The 22262-nt window shown below is 37.7% G+C and overlaps 3 protein-coding genes across 3 annotated transcripts; 1 reads left to right on the top strand and 2 right to left on the bottom strand.

Annotated features, from left to right (window-relative positions):
• Positions 1 to 3217: 3217 nt before the first annotated feature.
• On the top strand, positions 3218 to 9032 carry IRX3 (Cellulose synthase family protein). Its single transcript, XM_059597604.2, has 13 exons — positions 3218 to 3318; positions 3413 to 3608; positions 3695 to 3897; positions 4041 to 4143; positions 4227 to 4344; positions 4533 to 4799; positions 5610 to 5955; positions 6236 to 6499; positions 6609 to 6821; positions 6938 to 7148; positions 7274 to 7470; positions 7590 to 7943; positions 8221 to 9032. Exons 1-13 carry the CDS (start codon positions 3244 to 3246, stop codon positions 8800 to 8802), a joined length of 3129 nt encoding a protein of 1042 aa, XP_059453587.2. The 5' UTR covers positions 3218 to 3243; the 3' UTR covers positions 8803 to 9032.
• MEF29 (Pentatricopeptide repeat (PPR) superfamily protein) lies at positions 8699 to 12987 on the bottom strand. Its single transcript, XM_059597606.2, has 2 exons — positions 10500 to 12987; positions 8699 to 8770 (listed from the first exon to the last, which is right to left on the bottom strand). The coding sequence occupies exon 1, from the start codon at positions 12896 to 12898 to the stop codon at positions 10526 to 10528; it is 2373 nt and encodes a 790-aa protein (XP_059453589.1). The 5' UTR covers positions 12899 to 12987; the 3' UTR covers positions 8699 to 8770; positions 10500 to 10525.
• A 1223-nt stretch (positions 12988 to 14210) lies between these two features.
• On the bottom strand, positions 14211 to 21313 carry LOC132184108 (AUGMIN subunit 8). The gene is made up of 7 exons (XM_059597607.2): positions 20907 to 21313; positions 17897 to 19364; positions 17289 to 17408; positions 16313 to 16429; positions 16139 to 16228; positions 15575 to 15682; positions 14211 to 14646 (listed from the first exon to the last, which is right to left on the bottom strand). Exons 2-7 carry the CDS (start codon positions 19217 to 19219, stop codon positions 14554 to 14556), a joined length of 1851 nt encoding a protein of 616 aa, XP_059453590.1. The 5' UTR covers positions 19220 to 19364; positions 20907 to 21313; the 3' UTR covers positions 14211 to 14553.
• Between the last annotated feature and the right edge of the window lie 949 nt (positions 21314 to 22262).

The following is a 22262-nucleotide window of genomic DNA, read 5'->3' on the forward strand; positions in this document are numbered from 1 at the left end:
CCCCATTTTCTATAGTGACTATAGTATCCTAGCTAGTTTGGACCGAATAAGGTTCCTTACCTTTTTCAAGGAAGGCATATTTTAAATCCCATAGGAATTAGTCCATTCCAATGAAAATGTAAGGACAACTCTCTATTGTGCCAAACCTTTTGCACGTGTATGTCCAAAGATTTGGAAGTTATATAGAAATTCATAAAGTCACGTATATTACATGTACAAGTAGGAGCGGCTACTCTTTCCAGATAGAGAGACTTCAACTTACCTACCTAACGATTTGGCTTGGCTTCGTTTCTAAGTTCTTACATTGCAAGCATGGTGGTGTTTCATATTCTTCTCATGTCACAAATTCACTGCTGAGGCTTTGAAAGCAATGGATCGATGATGCAATACTATTTTCTATGTATTTCGGTTGGCAGATGGTAGAGTGTCAACTAGGCATTTGGCTGTCATTTTTTTTTTCATTGAGCGAATGATACACAAAAGAAAAGAAAGAAAATGAAAAATGAAAGGGGCAAAGCTATCTATGGGGGTTGATTGATATCAGTAATAGAAACCACAATGACGGGCGGAAAGAAATGAGAATGCTTTTTATTTTAGTTAGTAGAGGCAGACCATCTGGCAAGGTTATGTGCAGGCCAATTAGTACTATAATTAACTTTATAGAAAGGCTAAATTGGGATGGGGTTTAGATGAAGGGGAACTTCAGAGATGAAAGGTTTTAATTGCCACTCTATAGGTATGCCCTAATTGAACGAAGGCAGACGCGAATGATCCTCTAAAATAACATTGTTGAGGCCCTTTGCCATAGTAGGGTTAGTAATTTTTTATACAACCCATGAATCCGACACGAAATTAGTAGGTTATAATTGATGGATCTGACTCGTTATATTAAATGGGTGAGATTAAAATTGACCTATATAGTTTCAAACTCATACCTTGACATGATCAACCAAATCCTATACGCGACATAAGGACTGACAATTTTTAATATAATCCGCAAATCCAATACGAATTCAATATAAAATTAGCGGGTTAAGGTTAAATAGGCCAAGTTAGTGGTGACCCTATATAATTTTATACTAATACCTCAATACGACTCAAACCCAACACCTAAACATAAATTGCTACTAGCTAGAATGGCAAATAAGGCAGCTCTTTGGCCTCTCCCATCGAAGGATCTCTGTGTCTCTCTCCCATGTGTCTAATTCAGCTATTTCTCTTTGCACTAGTTCATTGGGACCTATGCTAGGACAGGAGGGATAGGCAGCGGAAATGTAATTCCTGGAAAATGTTTCACTTTCCAAATATTGCAACTGCTTATCCTAAAACAAATCAAAGTTTGTTGACAATTTAAGGTGTCACGGTTTAGGTAAGAAACGACCGAGGCAGGAATTCAAAACCCCATGATTCTTCTAGAAGAATCATCGTCCACCCCAAAAAAGAAAAACAAAAACAAATTGCAATAGCTAAATAATAAAATCAATCACCTCCAAAATTTAGAACAAAGTTTTCTTTCAAATTGTTATTATTTAATTCTCACATATATTTGTAGTAAGCATGTGATTTTTTCGTACTTTAAGAACTGATGTCAGTTCAATAGACTGTATTCGAAAAATTTCTTTTTATATCCAATTTAGAGAAAACTTTGCCCCAAAATTTATAGCATATTATTAGCATATAATATATTTTCTGGAAAAAAAAAAAAAAAAAAAATTCATAGGTGTGGTATGTGACCACAACATATTTGACCCGAGTCTAATTAGGAATTATTGCTTTTGAGTGACTCCACTTGGGATAGCCGATTGTTTTCATTTGATGTGAAAGAAAAAAAAATCCCGTTATCTCAAAATTATAATCAAGAGAGGGGAATGTTGATAGAAATTTAATTATTCTTTGAATCTTCATGTTCAAGAATTGCAAACAATGAGATTTTTTCTATACTTTCAATGTACTTGGGAATTTCTTCAGCATATATTGAGCTCCCTCCTGCATGTCACCTCCTGTCAACTAGCTAGCTGTGAAAAGATTATAAGATATTTTTAAACTAATTAATCAGCTTGCGGTACGTAGCTCATTTTGATATTTGTGTGCAATTATCCATCAAAAGAAAGAAAAAGAAAAAGAAAAGAAAAAGATAAAAGAGATTTTTTTTTTTTTTTTTTTTTTTTTTTTTTTTTTTAAGTTGTACTCAAAATACAAGAATGTTTCATTTTTATGGAAAGTTTTCTTTTGAAAAGGTTAAAGTAAAGTAGGATTTTTGACCCAGTAGATTAAAGTTTCATTAGAAGTCTATCTTTTTCCACACAATTTGCATTATTATAACACAAATTATAAGTTTGAACTGGGTAATGCTACGCACTACACTTTTATTTCATTTTATTAATGTGACACAGTTAATTCTTTAGTTTTTTTTTTTTTTTTAACATTGATCGATTGAATGTTCCACGTCAACAAAGTATAATAAAAGTGTAGTTTCTAACATTTCTCTTTTGAGGATTGAGATTTCTTAAGATTTTTTAAAATATGAGATTAAATTTGAGCCCTTAATTACATTCATCCAACGGTCCAAATAAATGCAGATGTTTGTATGTTAACGAGGCAAGTGGATTTGACTTTGACATGTTGAAAATTAAAATTATTTACCTCGATAACGTAAATCTCTGCATTTATTTAAACCGTTAGATGTAATGAAAGGAAGTCTGAGAAGATTATAATCCATCTTTATAATACTCCTTTTTAATTGTAATTTTTTTAAGCCATTTGACTTGTATTAATTTGTCAATAATACAACATACTTTTACAACAATTGAGTTCTTCCACACAATTACAATGATTACACTAGCATTTAGTCTGGTCATAATTTCCCCAAGTACAAAGTACAATTAGAGTTATTTGGCTTAATCGAGGGATATAATCATATAAATATGAATTAGTATGGTGCACATGCAAATATGCAATGCGTGTATATATGAAAGAAAATAAAACCATTTAAAAATTAATTTAAAAGAAAATAGACACCAAGGTGGTCGTTGGAAAAAGCCTGAAGGATGGTAGTTGAAAAATAGAGGAAGCTTAACTTCAAGGCAATGGAGACCCTGCAACCAACAACACACACCACCTTTATGTGGACACATTAGGTGAGACGACGATCACTAAGCTCTCTCTCTTCCCCTTCCCTTCATTCATAAAAAAGAAACCCCCACTCCTCTCTCACCACCTCACCTCATCATTCTCTCACACACCATGGAAGCCAGCGCCGGACTTGTCGCCGGATCTCACAACCGCAACGAGCTCGTCGTCATCCACGGCCATGAAGAGGTAAATAACGGTTGTAGTTTGTTTGTTTGTGTGTGCATGTGTTAGACTGATATATATGAATCGTGGGTTTTTCGTGGTTTTGGTGTACGTGCAGCACAAGCCTTTGAAGAACTTGGATGGCCAGGTCTGTGAGATTTGTGGCGATGACGTCGGGCTAACGGTTGACGGAGATTTGTTTGTGGCCTGCAATGAGTGTGGTTTTCCGGTGTGCCGGCCTTGCTATGAGTATGAGAGAAGAGAAGGCAGCCAACTTTGCCCTCAGTGCAGAACCAGATACAAGCGTCTCAAAGGTAACTGACTGTCATATAATGCCACGTGATACGTACAATCGTGATTTTCTTTTGATTTATTTAATGTTGTTGGAAATGTTGTGAAGGGAGCGCAAGGGTGGAGGGAGATGAAGATGAAGAGGATGTGGATGATATTGAGCATGAGTTCAAGATGGAGGATGAGAGGAACAACAAGCATAACCATATTGTAGAAGCAATGCTTCATGGGAAGATGAGCTATGGAAGAGGACCTGAAGATGACGAAAATGCCCATATCCCACCAGTTATATCCGGTGCAAGATCCCGACCGGTAAAGAAAGAAAACAGCTTAAGAGTACTATATATATATATATCATCAATGTTATTAATATGATATATGTTGCTTAGATTTCAATCCAACGTACACTTCCTTCTTAATTAATTACTGTACGTGATTTGCATGCACGCATGCAGGTGAGCGGTGAATTTCCAATTTCATCTCATGCTCATGGAGATCAGCAGATGCTTTCTTCTTCGTTGCATAAACGAGTGCATCCATATCCAGTTTCTGAACCTGGTAGGTCCATCGATCACTCCTCTTTTGGAAAAATCTGGTGAACTTTTTGGATATTCATTCATGAAGCTGCTTGCAAAATACAGGGAGTGCAAGGTGGGATGAAAAGAAAGAAGATGGTTGGAAAGATAGGATGGATGACTGGAAAATGCAGCAAGGCAACCTGGGGCCTGAACAGGATGACAATGACCCTGACATGGCCATGTGCGTCCATTTGGATTTGCAATTTCAAACGTTTTTAAAAACAACTTTTTTTAATGTTTTTTACGTTTTCAAATCTTAATTTTTTAATAGCGTACTCTCAAACAATATATCTTTTACCATTTAGTTTAAATTAACATTTTTAGTTTACGAAAGTACAATGTCAAACGTTTTCTAAACTGATGATGCAGGATTGATGAAGCTAGACAGCCATTGTCGAGAAAAGTACCGATTGCTTCAAGCAAAATAAATCCTTATCGGATGGTGATTGTAGCCCGGCTTTTTGTTTTGTCCTTGTTCCTCCGATATAGACTTATGAATCCGGTGCATGATGCCTTTGGGCTGTGGTTAACGTCTGTGATATGTGAAATTTGGTTTGCATTTTCATGGATCCTTGATCAATTTCCAAAATGGTACCCTATTGATCGTGAGACCTACCTTGATCGTCTTTCACTAAGGTATACCAATTTGCTTAGAAAAGTATTTAAGTTTGCGATTTTAAAATGTGTAATTTAAAAATAACCATTTAATTTAAACGTACACTTTGGTTTGTGAAATCACAGTGTCAAACGCAATCTAAGACTGCAAACTTAATCGTGTTTTGGAAACAATTTTGACCTCTTTTCACTGTTCTCTAGATCAGATTAACTTTTCCAAAAAGTTCTATAAGCAGGTACACCAGTTATTGAAGAGAAGGTTTAGTATAATAATAGCTTCAAAGGGATTTATTAGAAGGATAAAGGGAGAAAAGACAGAAAGAAAAAAAGAAGTCATTATTAAAAAGCTTCAACGGGGTTTTACAAGTTTCTTTTTGTTTCTTTTTTGGGCTAGCCAGAAAGTGTTAACTTGTACTTTATGCCTAACAGCCTAAGCCACCATGAAATCATTCTGGTAGCTAGCCATATAAATCAGATCCAGATTTCTAATAATTTTAGAGAACTTTTATGGATCTACTTGCTTAACAAGTGAGCGGGCTTTTCAAAAACTGTTCAGGTAGGTAGGTTTTATAGGGATTATCTCGCATTTGTTACTCAAATTGCTAACAATTCAGACAATAAAATTGCTAGGATAATGGAACCCAAATGAGGGCCAAACTGACTCCAATGGTTAATCGGGTGTTGATCCAATTGAATTGGATCCATGACACAAGTAATCGCAAATTGCTAAAGTTGTACAATTTTACATCTTTCAAGAGCTTCAAGGCTAAAATTCTGCAGCTAAATGTGTGAAGATGTTTTATCATGAAGGTTTAATCATATGTAATGCAGGTATGAGAGGGAGGGTGAACCAAATCAGCTGTCTCCAGTAGATCTCTTCGTCAGTACTGTGGATCCCATGAAGGAACCTCCTCTTGTTACAGCTAACACAGTTCTTTCAATCTTGGCCATGGATTACCCGGTTGATAAGATCTCATGCTACATTTCTGATGATGGTGCTTCCATGCTCACCTTTGAAGCCTTGTCTGAAACTGCAGAATTTGCACGCAAATGGGTACCTTTCTGCAAGAAATTTTCTATAGAGCCTCGAGCCCCTGAAATGTACTTTGCAGAGAAGATTGATTATCTCAAGGACAAGGTTCAGCCTACTTTTGTTAAGGAGCGTCGAGCTATGAAGGTCTGTACTACACAACGTCATCAATGCCATTCAATTCTGAAGTGTTCAAGTGTCGGTTTGGTTTAGCAGTTTCAAAATGAGTGGCTTGAAAAAACAACGATTTCAAAAAACAGTTAATAAAAACGTAATTTTTAAAAATACCGTTAAGCATTTGGTAGAACTTTTTCGAACGCAGTACTCATAAACAGGCACTTTTCGAGAGAAAAAACAATGGTAAGGATTCAACACTTTCCGCGATTTCGTTAAACATACTAAGTTATGGTTTTATGATGTTTGGCAGAGAGAATATGAAGAATTCAAGGTTAGGGTAAATGCACTTGTGGCCAAAGCCACGAAGGTTCCTCCAGAGGGGTGGATCATGCAAGATGGGACGCCATGGCCAGGAAACAATACTAAGGATCACCCTGGGATGATTCAGGTGTTTCTCGGTCACAGTGGAGGAGTTGATGCTGAAGGAAATGAGCTTCCTCGTCTTGTCTATGTATCCCGTGAGAAAAGGCCTGGTTTTCAACATCACAAGAAAGCTGGTGCAATGAACGCTCTGGTAACAAAATTTTCAAGCACCCTCTTGCCTTCTATTTGATCAAAATTCCCTCACCTTTAGAAATTTCATATTTATGCGATACTTCTTTTGATGCTTTGTGATTTTTCAGATTCGGGTCTCTGCTGTGCTCACCAATGCCCCTTTCATTCTCAACTTGGATTGTGATCACTATATCAACAACAGCAAAGCCGCGCGAGAGGCCATGTGTTTCTTGATGGACCCCCAGACTGGGAAGAAGGTCTGCTATGTCCAATTCCCTCAAAGATTCGACGGCATTGATACAAACGATCGATACGCCAACAGAAACACAGTCTTCTTTGATGTAAGCCACTGCTAGAATCTCACTGTTAAAATGACATTTTCCTGCTCATATTATTTCCTGCATTGTGCAAATAGGAGATGAGATAAGGTTCCTTAATTACCTCTTTGCTTATGCAGATCAACATGAAAGGTCTAGATGGAATTCAAGGTCCTGTATATGTGGGCACAGGATGTGTTTTCAGAAGGCAAGCTTTATATGGATATAACCCTCCCAAAGGTCCTAAGCGCCCAAAGATGGTAAGCTGTGACTGCTGCCCATGTTTTGGACGTCGCAAGAAGCAAAAGTATGCTAAGGACGGGGCAACTGGAGATGGTGCAAGCCTACAAGGTTTTTGGAGAGCTCTATCTTGTTAAAAAAGTTGAAATCCATTAAATTGACATGCGTCTCGGTATGAATTTGTTCCCCCCTAGCAGATATCTTTTCTTCACTAACTTGCAGTCATATTTGTGTAGATATGGACGATGACAAGGAGCTATTGATGTCCCAGATGAATTTCGAAAAGAAATTTGGGCAGTCAGCAATTTTTGTAACTTCAACCTTAATGGAACAGGGTGGTGTGCCTCCTTCCTCGAGTCCGGCAGCCCTGCTCAAAGAAGCCATTCATGTGATCAGTTGTGGCTATGAAGACAAAACGGATTGGGGTCTTGAGGTAATTTTAACAATTCTATTAAATGTGCCTCCAGATTTTTTTTCTATGAATTCCAAGTGCTTGCAGAGATGGTAGATGTGGTTGTATACAACTGAATTGAGTCACTTTCGTATGTGCAGCTTGGTTGGATCTACGGATCAATCACAGAGGATATCCTCTCGGGTTTCAAGATGCATTGTCGTGGTTGGAGGTCTATATACTGTATGCCAAAGAGACCTGCATTCAAGGGTACAGCTCCCATCAACCTGTCAGATAGGCTAAACCAGGTGCTTCGGTGGGCACTTGGTTCCATTGAGATCTTTTTCAGTCACCACTGCCCTGTTTGGTATGGCTACAAGGAAGGGAAACTCAAGTGGCTCGAGAGATTTGCCTACGTCAACACAACAGTCTATCCCTTCACCTCCTTGCCTCTTCTTGCCTACTGTAGCCTCCCTGCTATCTGCTTGCTCACTGATAAATTCATCATGCCACCGGTAAGATTATAACTGCCATTGTTTTATAACAAAGAATGATAATTAGTTAGAAGATATTTAGACCTAAGATGATTATGAACTTCCTAATGGCATCTAAAGGCACAGAACATTACATGAATTATAACCGTCTTCTTATATATAAGAGAAATTAACAGATTCCTTAATCCTATGAAAATCAGAAAAATGGAATCATTAAGTTTGTACCTCCAGAATGAGTTTCAAGTGTTTTTGCTATGTCTGCTGATAAAATAATTTCCCAATGTGCTTCATAATCCAGATAAGCACTTTTGCGAGTCTCTACTTCATTGCCCTGTTCATGTCAATCTTTATTACGGGCATTCTTGAGCTGAGATGGAGCGGAGTTACCATGGAGGAATGGTGGAGAAACGAGCAATTCTGGGTCATTGGTGGTGTGTCAGCACATCTCTTTGCTGTTGTGCAAGGTCTCCTGAAGGTTTTAGCTGGAATTGACACTAACTTCACTGTCACATCCAAGGCAACAGATGATGAGGATTTTGGAGAATTATACACCTTTAAATGGACAACCCTTCTAATCCCTCCAACTACAATCTTAATCATCAACCTTGTTGGAGTTGTTGCTGGGATCTCAGATGCCATAAACAATGGATACCAATCATGGGGACCTCTATTTGGGAAGCTCTTCTTTGCATTCTGGGTGATTGTCCATCTCTACCCATTCCTTAAAGGTCTGATGGGGCGGCAGAACCGGACACCAACCATTGTTGTCATATGGTCAATCCTTTTGGCTTCCATCTTCTCCTTGCTTTGGGTCCGAATTGATCCATTTGTGTTAAAAACCAAGGGACCTGACACCAAGCAATGTGGAATTAATTGCTAAAATTGCCACATCTCTGAAAGATACATATAAAATCTTGTTTTTATGTGCATGGTGTATGAATTGACATAGGGGAAATGCACAAAAATGAATAAAGAAAGAGTGAAATTTTTTGTGTAGTGTAAATGAAGTTTGTACCCAGTTTTGTAAGTGAAGTAAAGCCCCTGTACGTTGCTTATGATACCGAAACATTGCCAATTTATTCACAATTCATGCATCAGAATCTTTGAATTTTTCTTATCTAGTAATTTTGCACTACTGGCGTTTAGCTCATGAAACCTAACACAAATAGAGAAACAGGAAAACTAATGCAGTAAGAAAGCTGAAAGAAAGAGGAAAAAGAAAAAAAAAAGATGGCAAATACCGTGAAGAATAGAAAACGAGATAGACCGTGAAGTCTATCTTGGCAACAGATTTCTGTTTCATTGTCAAACACAAACTACTAAAATTGTTTAAAACTCCATCATGCTAATTCGAGTGAAAGTTCAAATGACATGTATTGTACCTCATATGGTTTACTTTCAGTGCTTTCCCGGGAACAAAAGTGTTCCACCATCATTTTCCTCAGATGTGAAGCTTTATTTGGGGACCATCCGAGGAAAAAAAGGAAGAAGAGCAACTGCAATAAACACTTTCTATCTCCTTACGAAAATACAACACATGCACATCTAAGGAAAAGATCGCACAACAGTTTGACATGTGCAGAACCATCTAACATCTTAAAACATCACCTATATTTCCTGCAAGATATTAAGAGGATTTAACCTATTTCAATTTGAAAGAAAAACAAATTCCTTTAACACACAAAAATCAACATATCATCAGAAGGTTTTGAATACACTGAAGCCCAACAGGACTAAAAAATCCATCAAGTCACAATCTTCTAACCATTATTATGATATTCCAACACGATTGTATACTAGAAAAATAAATGAATTCGGGGTTTGATCTGTTCACAAAGATAAGGATATAATAATCAGAAACCGTGTAAAACAATTTTTTTTTTAAGAAAAAAAAATTATCACTCAACTTTTTAGCGTATTCAATTATTCCAAAAATAATTCACAGAAAAGAGAGAATATTGCAGATTGACTAGTAGAGAAACTGACTCCCTAATTTTGGGTCTGGCAGAATAAAATTATAATGAACACGAGTATATACACATAAAGAACATGCAATAAGCATGAAAATAGTCAGGTGTTCTTATAGAACTATTATTTCCCAAATTCTCCATGAAATGAAATCAAAATATTTCTACAACGAAAATAATGGAGCAAAAAGCATGATAAGAACAATTAACCTGATCAATATAGCAATATCCTGATGTAGCTTCAAATTTATACAAAGAAAAAATGGTGGCTTAAGATTCATATTAAAACCCAGATGAATCCAAATTAGTGGATAAAAAACATAAAGCTGAAAGAGCTTGCCAATTAAGGAGAAGTGTTGGCTTGGAGTGAAATTAGTCTTCCTCATGCTTTGGCGTAAGGAAATTACACGAATGATTACTTATATGCTGTTGTCACTTTCCATATTAGAGCATGAGTAATAACTAAATTCTTCTATTTTTCGCTAGAATTGTTTGAGTATCCTAGTGAACAACTGGGTGTGAGATGCCATGATGATGCATCTTAGGATGAGGTCTAGTTTCTTTTACCGTATGAAACTGGAAAGGTAGATGCTTGTTCGGTCTTACATACCTTGACCACTGTAAAAAACAAAATTTTCACCAATAGTCTCCACAAGAACAGATGCCATCTTTAAAATGATGAAATCTATTAGCATCTCTAACCACAATAATTCTCCCTGTAACCTTGGATATAAATTTAGTTGCATTATGGCAATCTAAACAAACCCGGAGATTCTTAATAATTCTGATTTCAGTTCCAGGTTCAGTAGCGATAAGGCCAAAGGCAATGGCCAACTTCTCACTGTGAACGTTAACCATTAGCTCCTTCTCTTCCTCCTCCACATCATGCAAAGCAGTGACAGTCTGTGATTGAAATCCAGCCTCCCTCATCTTTCCAGTCAACTTCTCTAGCATTTTGTAGATTGCCGTTGCTTGAGGATGGGACCGATCACCAGATGTAAAGACATGGGGTGTCTCACCAACCTCAATTAGAGTGCACCCAGGAGTCTTTGCCAACTTTCTTTTCTTGACTACTTGTCGTACTGAAGCAGCCTTTAGAAAACTCCTGTCAGCCGAGTAAATATTAGAGAGTAAGACATGATATCCAACATTTTCTGGTTCCAATTCAAATAGTCTTTCGGAAGCCACACGGGCTAGGTTTGTGTCTTTGTGAATCATGCAAGCACCAAGTAAGGCACCCCAGATTGCAGGACCTGGCTCAATCGGCATTTTCTCTATAAATTTCAAGGCCTCATTTAATCGTCCAGCTCGGCCAAGGATGTCAACCATGCAGGCATAATGCTCAGGTAATGGTTGAACCCCATAATCATGGACCATAGAATGGAATATGTCGTTTCCTTTCCTCACCAAGCCAGCATGACTACAAGCATACAAGACAGAAAGAAAAGTAACCCCAGTTGGGGAAACTCCAGAATGCAACATCTCATTAAAGAGCTTTAGCGCTTCATTCCCATGCCCATGGAGGCCATAACCAAAAATCATGGCGTTCCAAGTTACCACATTTTTATCCTTCACCAAGTCAAATAATCGCTGAGCCTCCACAATGCTCCCACACTTTGCATACATGTCAATTAGAGCAGTTGAGACATATACGTTAGACTCGAGATTCTCGCTTTTAATCAAGCCATGGACCCATTTTCCAAGACTTAAAGCTCCAAGCTGAGCACAAGCGGAAAGAATACTTGTAACTGTAACAGGATTTGGGCGAAATTCGAGCATCATATCCCGGAAAAGAGAAATTGCCATCTCCGTTAATCCATTTTTGGTATAACCAGATATCATAGCATTCCAAGATGCCAAACTTTTCTCTGGAGTTTCATCAAAAAGCTGCCGTGCGAATTCAATTTCATTTACTCTGCTATAAACAGTAGTTAATGCAGTTGAAACAGAAGCATGTGAAACAACGCCAGATTTAATACCGAAACCATGAATACAGTGAGTGAGCTGCAGATGCCCGAAGGGTGAAAATACAGGAATCAACCCCACCAATGTGCTCGAATTGGCTTTCTGCCCAGAAGCAAGCAGTTCCCCAAATAGCATCACTGAAGATTCAGTCTCGCCATTGCAAGTGTACCCAGAAATCATTGCATTATAGGATATCAAATCCGGCTGACCAATCTGCCCAAACAACCACTTCACCTTGTCAATATCCCCACATTTTGAATACAATGAAACCAAACCCGTAATCACAAACACATCACGTTCAAACCCAACTTTCAAAGCCAAGCACTGAATCCCCATCCCCACTTCCAACTCCTGCAACTCCGCTGCAGCTGGAAGCACAGTCGCCACAGTCGTCGAATCCAATTCCACACCTCCCTTAACCATATCCCCAAAAAACCCTATGGAATCTCCGAAATAACAATTTCTCACCAACCCAGATACCATCGTATTCCACAGAACCGTATCCTTCTCAGGCATTAAATCGAACACCTTCCTCGCCATCTCAACCCGTGAAAACTTGAAGTAAAAGTCAACCACCGCGGACCCAACAAACAGATTGAATCCCAACCCATCAACAATCGCATTTGCGTGCAATATAATCCCCAACCTGTCGGACTTAAAATCCGAGGCGGCCGATACCACGAATGAATAAGTATACTTATCAGGCTTAAGACTAGTCCCTGTTCTCAAATGGGTATAGAGCGAAATGGCAGACAAAGGCAAATCGTTGGTGACGAAGCCTTTGATGAGGACATTGAAGAGGAAAAGGTCGGGCTTGGGGGTGGAGAGAAAGAGGTGGCGCGCGTGGTGGATGGCCTTAAAGTCGGAGAGCTTGTGGGTGAGCTTAGTAAGAGTGGCGAGGTCGTGGTGGAGGCCGTGGAGGGTGATCTGGGCGTGGGTTTGCGAGAGGTGGGAGAGAGTGGTGGCCTTGTTCAGGAGGTCCAGGAAGAAGTTGCGGCCGCGTGGTGCTGCACTACAGGCCGTCGCTATGCTTCTGCTAATCATTATCTGTCTGTGGGCTTCGGAATGTGTTTGATAGTTTTCGTATATCGAGAGTCTCAAACAGATTAGAGCGGGAAACTCTTGCCGGTTTTTTCCTTTTCCTTTTCTCTTCTAACGGGAAATTTTGCTAATTTCAAATATTAATTCCTTATATCTGACTCAATACTTACGGGGCTCGGCTTTCCTCTGGTGGTTATCTTTTCTTTTTTCTTTCTAATGGGAAATTTTTCTAAGTTAAAATGTTAATTCATTATATCGACTTCATAGTTATTACTGGGTTCGGCTTGCCTCCGGTGATTCACTTCACATGAGATTTCTTATTATGGTTACCATTTGCTAAATGTGAAGATTAAAATTTAGGAAAAAAAAATGCTAAATTAGTCGTTATAGTTTGGAATTTTGACAATTAGCTCTCCAAAGTTTAAAAAGTGACTAAACACTACCTAGAATAAGCGCGCACAAAAAAAAAAAGTCACTATCATTAAAAAAGTTGACAGAATTTGATAATGTGTTATATTAGTACCAATCATATTATGCTATGTGTCACTTACAATAAAAAATAATTAAAAACTAAATATAAAAAATATTATGTATTTTTAGTGATGGCTATATATATATATATATATATATATATATTAAATGAATAATAGCATATAACCACTGTCCACAATCTCATAAGTTTATGCTTATGATTAAATTATGATGGCCTGAGCATTCAGTAGAGGAAATGGGGCGTGATTCATTTATTAGTTCAATATAGTAAGGCTTGATGGTTATTGAGCTCATGAAGTGAAAATGACTGGTAAAATTAGCAAAGGTGGTTATGAAATTACTAGTTAAGCCATGCACATGGAGATCTGAGATGGAACTTTGAGCTCTCTTAGGCATCGAGTATTTGCCAGGTCCATCCCTACCAATTTCACTGGGTGATGAAAAGCCTTGGGGGCAATGAAGGCCCAAGATTATGAAAATGGAATTTGGATCAGGTGCAATAAGTTATATGTATTGCATACAATATATGTGAAGAGAGGATTATGATAGAACCCACCTGTCCAAGTAGATATCAGGCAGTCCGCAGTGCAAGGCCACCTATTCGGACAAGTAGGTCCTATACAATATGAGCAGCTAATTACAAGAGCTTAGAACCAGAAGCCACATCCTACATGTCATTATTTCTCTACTATCATAATACCAATTTTGCAGTTCACGAATACTTAGATGTGCAATGCCATTGTGAATGTTATAATACATTAGGGCCAAGGCTTATCAAAATTTGAAATGTGTAAACCTGCATCCATTAATAAACAAAAAGATATTTGCTTCTAAAACAATTTCTTTGCTAATCTTCCCCCCTTTTAACTCTACTTCTACATTTAATTTCAATCTTTTTTTGCTTCCTTTGCATTTTCTTTTCATTTGCATAATACAAAAATTACAAGTGGAAGGATGGAGCCAATAGCTCTTTTGTAGTGGAAAGAAAATAAAAAGAAAAAAGAAAAAAAGAGATAAAACGCAATAAAAATTCTCATCGAAGATTAAAAAAGAAAATAAAAATAAAAAATAAATATACATTCGCAATGAACCAAGGCAGACAAGGCGGTAAGTCGTATCTGCGGAAGAGACAAGGCGGTAAGTTGTTAGCTTAGCGGCGGTCAGGGTCAAGGAGGTGTCTTGATTGCCAAGATCAGCTTACCCTTCTCCCAATCTTGTTCCATTTGTATGAGATGGGTCCTAAGGCTGTATTCCTCAACCTGCTTCAAGCCAAAAGTGCTCAGAAATTCTGCTTTGCATGCAATGTTGAGGAACAAGGACAACGTGTATTTGAAAAACACTAGTATTAATTCAAGTTACAAGCTCTATTACGAGTCATAGTGGGTTCAGAATGAAATTTCCAGAGGGATGAACTTCCTACTAAGCCATGGCAATAGAAGACAATCTATGCCAGCCAATTTGATAGAAGACATTCGCATGTTTGGGACTTCTTCAATTGCTACATGACAAAATACTAATGGCACTGCAATTGCACTTACAAAACCAGTGTCAAAAGGACCAGAGAAACCTGATTCACCACTTCTGAGAAGATAATATGTTCTGAAAATTTCAAATCGAGAAATGCTACTTAGCATTCTCAAGTGTTCATCTCTTAGCATTATCTTTTTTTTTTTTTTGGTGAATGTGCCACGTACAATAATGCTAGGAAATGGATACTTGAGAATGCTGAATAGCATTTCTCTTTTAGATCACCATGTAAGATTTCCCCCCAAAGATGTAAGGACTTAACAAAAGCAAATAGAAGTAAAATGTAGCAAGAGATCATTGAGAAGAAAAATAGACTGCTATGAAAGAAGGTAAAATAAGTTCATAAGAAAGCTATCCATCCCGTGAGACGAGTGATCAGTATTGTTTTCAAAATAATTATTTAACGTTATCTGAATCCTTTGTTTTGTGACTTCAGAATGAGGGCTTACAACACTACTTGCTGATTTTTGAGAGCCCTGAAGCATAAGGTTTCAACTTAAAAAACATTGAAATTGAAGCACTAATACTAATGAAAATGTGAAGTAGTGGCAATAATTGCCTCCTTATATTCTTTTCATCAACAAGACACCCAGAAGATATTATGGGCCCAAGCAAGAAGATTTGCATTTTTAAACATGCAATCATATATCATTATCTCACCTGCATAGCTGCCATTGAAGCAAGTAGTGCTTCACATTCATCAAGCGTGGCTTTCTCCTGTGCTGCCACGACAGCAAGTTCATAAACCAGACTGTTCATGCCCTCCACCTAGAACACACCAATATAAAAGGTAGCATTCAGCATCAAGAATTAAGCACTGGATGAACACATCTTGACGGTAATAGTTTGGACTTTGTGTACCCCCTACAGTAACAAAGGCCTCGCCACTTGGGAGTTGGCTCAAGTGGTGAAAGAGGGAAATGCTGTTGAGGTAGATCTAATAAATCTTTCTAAAAAGTGGAGAGGGAAAAAATGGAGCAGCACGGTCCTAAAACTCAAAAGTGATAATGAAAAGGCTCAAATGGAAGTAGACGTGCATAAAAAGGAATAAAGATGGCAAGCAAATGAAAATCTTATCCATCGACTTTCTTCCCCTTATTAGAGCACTGTTACCCAAAGAGACTTGTTGAGCGACAAAGAAGTGGGGGAAAGCTAAATTTATGTTATGCATTGCACATGCATTACAATATAAGCAGCAAAAAACCATATCAACACAAATCTCACCCTTGAGAGCAAAGAGCATATAGATGATCCCATTGCTTGCATCACATCAACTGCTGAGCAAATAGCAGCTTTCAAAGATTCAATATCTGCCTGTAAAAGTACAAATGTAAAAATGAGGGAAAAGAGTTGTCTTACCGGAAACCAAACCCAATTAATTTCTAGAACCTAACATACCCGTGCCCCTGCAGTTACCGGAAGTCGGAGAGTGCTTGCCTCTAAATCTTCTACAGCCCCAGATAAAGAATCAATATGATCGCTTTCAAGTAAAGCCCAATTGTCAAGGTAGGCCATCTGAACCATTAATCATACATGCAAGCACTTAGAAAAGGCATCACTTAATAATAGACATAATAGATAAGTAACAAACTACATTCAGACATAAATAGGACATGAAAATAGAACCACAAGTTCAAAGAACTTGAAAGCTTCTAAGCTAAGCAAGGTATCACTGGAAATTACATTTTACATGAACAACTTTCTCAGTGCAACGGAACTATCTTATATGTTGCTGGACAGAACATGACTTGAAATATAGTATCAAGACAATTGTTTTGGCCTTTGGCATCAACAATTTCCTCCACTTCTTGAACAGATGGGTTGCTGTCTAAATTAGTTCTGTAATGCTGGAAAAACAAGACCAGCTCAGGACTCTAAAACATTGTAAATTGACAGGGCAGAAACTAATTTCATCTAAGGCATCCCATTTGCATAGTGCACCGACTAGATGATGGTTTAAGCAGAATTTCGTCAGCAACACAAAACTATATTTCTCCAAAACTGCACAAATTTAGCACTCAATGCCACATATGACCTCTTACCACAAGAGGTAAGCCTGAAACCTTAGTAAGGCCTTTCACAGGAAAGTGCTAGATATGCATGTTAGCGCTATCCCTTGACAGAGCCACATACTCCAGTCTTACTCTTCCTGGAGTCCCGTCAATGTATTAAGGCTTTCCACAGGATGGTTATAAATATTTTTCGTGTATAGGCTTCATAGAGTTGCGTTTTTTGAAAAGAAAATCATTTTAACTTTTAGCTATCATAGGAACTGAAAAAATATATATTCTGGACAAAAAGAAAACAGTGATTAATTCGATTAAATAGAAGTTGTTAATGAAATAATAAAATCAAAGAGAACAAGAGGCAGTACTTGATCATTCAAAACTGAGTTCAGCTTAAGCTCTAGCTTCAGCTGTTGGAGATTGATCCGTTTCCTGATCACTGAATCCCACAGTTCTAGTGTAGCGTTCCAAACGTTAAATAAAGTTCTCTGCACCATCAGGTAGAGTTTAGATCAAACATATAACGTAAAATAAAATTATGTTTTAATCCAAACATCAATGCTTAACAAGTAAAGACAACTAGACAAGTATGGCACAGTGGCACTACAAATGTTAACTTCACTTTGTGATAACTAAAACATTTCTTATAAAACCCTCAGAAAGTACTCTAGTCTTCTGTAGAAGACTAAACCGCTTAAACTATCACAGCAATTTTGTTTTTCTTTATTTTCTAACCTTCTATACCACTAATGTGTAAATCATACAAAAATACTCCGTTGCAACATAAAAACAAAACTAATGGTTAGGGACTGCCAATCAATGAACAAGAGAATCTGAAGCAAATGTGCGTTTTCACAAGGGCGTGTGTGTGTTTACAAGTCATTGGGATTATTTTTACTGAAAACATGATTCTGTAAAATAGAACAAGAAAACATTATTAAAGAGTTTGCTAATAACACAAAGATCAAAATCCTACCTCTGTTGTTACTTTCTGAATATAAAGTACAGCCCCTGCCCGGGCATTTGCAAATCGCCATTGCAAATATCTATTGTGTAGCAGCCGCAGCTGATGAGCATCTTCTACGTAGCTTGCACTCTTTTTTCCTTTTTTAACATCCGCAATAAAACTGAGCACAGAAGTAGTAGTATGGGATTGACCAGAAGAATTGGCAAGGCGATTCCTAGATGGACTAATCCCCCGAGAAGGAGGAGTTGAAGGTCTTGTCCGAGATGGACTGACACCTTTACCAAAAGAAGATGACACCACTAAGTTCCTACTAGGTGATGGTCGCCGTGCAATAGGAGTAGGCAAAGATTGAGATCTAACTACAGGTGTTATTAATGTAGTTCTATCTGATAAACTTGTAGAAACAGACTTGTGAGGTCCAAGTACCCGAAGTGTATTATCATCAATTGAATTTGCCTCAAATCCTACTCTAGAACTTCCATCAAGCGATAATAGCCTCGCAGCATCACTAGCAGACTTTGGTAAAAGTTTTCCCATACCATCAGATGCAACCATTCTCCTCATCGAAGATAACCCAATTCCCGGAACTGGGTTACTGAAAGCCTTGACTGCCCTGTCACCGAGATCCACGCTCTTAGTCATTGCATTGGAAGATAAATTCCCACCAATTCTACTTGGCCATCGATGCTGATCCATCACTCGGATATGTAAACCATCAACTGGCCTAGAATTCTCAGACTGATCAGGCGCATTCTTTCCTTTAAGAGGACTCCTCTTCCTCTCTGGCGTGGGTTTTCTTGGAACGGTAGGTGTTTCCACGTGCTTGTGCGCCACATTCGATGACGGCCGTAGAGTGCGGTCTGATGGAGTACTTACTGGTTTCTCCTTCTTGCTGATAGGAATTGATATGCTATCAGATTGAAATGAAACACTCAAACTACGCATTGTGGAAGGCCATAAGCTCTCCGGTGACCGACCATTCCCTATCCTTCTGGATGACAATTGTATATCGGCAGCTGAATCATGGACTGGTGTAGACGGCCTAGATGATGGAGAAGGGGGTGTGGAGGGCCGCTTCCTCTCAGCAGACTGGGCTCTCTTAGGTACCAAATGGGAAGATATAGGAACTGTTCTTGTGACGTTTGGAGAAGGGAAACGCCGGGGACTGGCAGGCGTTGCCGGAGCAGGTGACTTGTACCTAGAACTAACTTCCCTCGTCCGAGGGCGCCGGGTGGTGACTGCATTGTTCTTTTCCGCCGGAACCAACGGTGGTCTTGGGCTCACCACCGCCGTGTGCTTCCGCAATGCTTGCTCTGACTCACATACATCCATCCACACTACATAAATTAGACCACATTGACACAATTTTTCACATAGCTAAAGCACATTTGACAGCCTTGGCATTCATGTACACCCCAAAATTCAAAGGAATAACACCATCTCCTCAAAAAGAAAGATCCTTTTCTCTGCAATAAATCTGCCACAAATACACAACCAAAAGTAAGAAAGATACTAAAGCAAAGAATAACAAACCCATATAAGAGAAAAAAGAAAAAAAGAGAACTGGAAAGCATACATCTTTACAGAGACCCAGATCTGACTGAGAATGAATACGAGAATCACAGCTAATAAACGCAAATGGGTCTTGTGTTTTCATCAAAATAAGCCCAAATCCAAGCAGATCAGGGCGTAAAAAAGCGGTTAGAGAGTGAGAAAATAACATCAGGTACAAATGGGGTCAGAAATTTGTGGAGAGTGCCACAACGTGCCCTTGACGGTTATCATGAGAGGTTTGCATTGCAAGGGAGGGTCCCCTTCGGAAATTGAGGAGACCAGGGAGTGAACAGGGGTAGTGGTAGGTGTAGGATAAGAGAAGGAAGGGTGCGCAGGATAAGGGTGGTGATTCTTTTACTATTAATATATATTTTGCCTTTTGTCCCTCTCACGGGAGTGCCATGGTCGGCTGGGCTGGAAATGGGGCTTCACTCACAACACAACAACACTATACACCCCATATCAATTCAATGAAAGTGATTTTTAAAACTTGCACTCAAAAACCAAAAATCAAAAACAAAAGCACACAACTTTCTCTCTCATACTTTCTTAAGAAGAAACACCCAATTATCTTGGGATCAACTGTGACTCCAGAGATGAATTACACAATTACTTTACTACTAATAACTATTACTGGGTTTTCAAAAAAAAAAAAAAAATCGATTTTTTTTTTCCAAGAAATAGAATAAAATAGTAAGAAACTCCGTGAATGATGTATTTTTGTTTGTATTCTTTGATTGGGAGAATAGAAGTTTTGAATTTGAAGCCAGCAAGTGCTAATGTTCTTAGGGAAATGGAAAGAGACAAGGAGCTCCACGTGCAAGGGAGATCACCATCCCCATGAATTTACATTGCGAGCACTGAACAGAAATTGCAATTAAAAATTTAACAAACCAACAGCAACAAAAAACTAGCATTAAAAATTATTAACGAGACATCATTATTTGCTCGGTGAAAGTCTGAAAGATTTGATTAAAACCAAAAAAATAATAATTTCCGTTTTGACCATATCGGATTAATCTGCAAGATTTAGGACCGGAAATCGATGAAAGACACGTAAACGAGGTTTTTGAATTTTGAGACGGTGGATATGCTTGACAGGTTGTGTCTCTGGTATTGAAGACATGCTCAATGTTCGACTGCTCTTGTACTCTCTCTCTCTCTGTAAAGTCTCAGAAATTCTACAGAGAGACAGGGGGGTCACTGATTCTCTCTCGTAAAGTTTCAGAAATGTTCCTAAAATAGCAACAAATTCGATTCTGTTTTGTTTTTATTCATCAAGTATAAACTTGAATCATTTTCATTCAATCCGAAATAAGTTCCAAAAAGAATATCGAAAAAATTGAAATAACACCGACAAAATCAGATCGATAATTAATTTAGTTAATCCATTTTCGTTCAAATTTATGATCTTCATCACTAGAAATCAAAATAAACGAATTCAAAAAAAAAAAAAAATTCTCACCTTTATCGATTGCCAATGCCAAATTTATCTCCAATCAGAAAAAGCTCCGAAACGCTCTCAAAGCAAATCATCCAAAAAAACGCAAACCCACATCAAAAACCCTAAATTTACCAATAATTTCTCAAAGCTTCGATCTCTTCCAAATTTGGATTGAAACGACGCGCCGAGGTCTGGGAGGAGTTGCGAGGTTTGGACAGAAAGTCGACTTGCCGGCGCCGGCGGAGAGTAGAATATTCTACTTTTATTTATATATTTAATTATTTTGGGGAAGCGGAGAGCGAGAAGGCATGTAGCCTGTAGGCTGTAGGCGATGAGTTTAAAGAAGAAATACAAAAGTAAATTAAAGAAATTAAAGAAAAAAGGAAAAATAAAAAACGGTTTGATTCAGTTGGGACTTTGGGAGGGAGGGAAGGCAGTCAAGGCACCAGGACGTTGTTTTCGCGCCACCTAATTCTATTAATCTCTTATTATTATATCAATCAATGTGGCTTATTTTTCTTGGAGATTTATTTAAATCTTAATCATTTTTATTTCTTAAAGAATACCAATATCTAGGAATTTTTAATGTTCATTAATACAATAATAATAACATATTCAACTACACTTTTATTACAATTTTATAAACCCATCTTTTGTTTAATTGATTAGAGGGATGATATATGATTTGGATGTTAATGAAGATTTAATGGAGCATATTTGCTTGTAATAATAAATAGAACAGTACAAATCTGCAACATTTATTCTTACAAGAACGTTGCGGCTTAAGTTCAAAGCATTTTAAGAAGATTGTATTAAGCTTATTACTAAATAATTAAATGTAGTAATGGCATTTATAAGAGAATTGATTGAACTTGTGGGGAAAGTTGCTAGTACTGCTTCCATAAAATCCCTTGAATTGATGGGACTTGTGGGGGAAGGTTAGGTGAGTCTCGAAATCTTTAATAACGTTATAAAGAGAATTAAAGGCTTATTTAAGTCTTTTTAAATGTATTATGTTAATGAATTTAAGATGATTAGTTTTTAATTTTGATAAGTTACATTACATTTAAAAAGATTCAGTAAACTCTTTGCAGCATTACCATGAAATCTTTATTAAACAAGTACGTATAAAGAAACCTTAAAAAAAAAAAAAAAAAGTTGTCCCTAAAAATTGGATTTGAAGAATTTTTCTTAACAAAATCTATTACATGTATTTAGAACACTTGATTCTCCCATTATTTTTTTTAAAAAAATAAATAAATGTGATAATCACATATTCTATTAATCCTATTAAAATTACAGGTGATAATTACATGTTTTAAGAACATATGTGAAAATTGGAAGGAAAACTTGGTGGAAAAAGAAATGTATTGAATA

This window comes from Corylus avellana, chromosome 7 (assembly GCF_965113065.1).
Source record: "Corylus avellana chromosome 7, dhCorAvel1.hap1.2, whole genome shotgun sequence".
Taxonomy (NCBI): domain Eukaryota; kingdom Viridiplantae; phylum Streptophyta; class Magnoliopsida; order Fagales; family Betulaceae; genus Corylus; species Corylus avellana.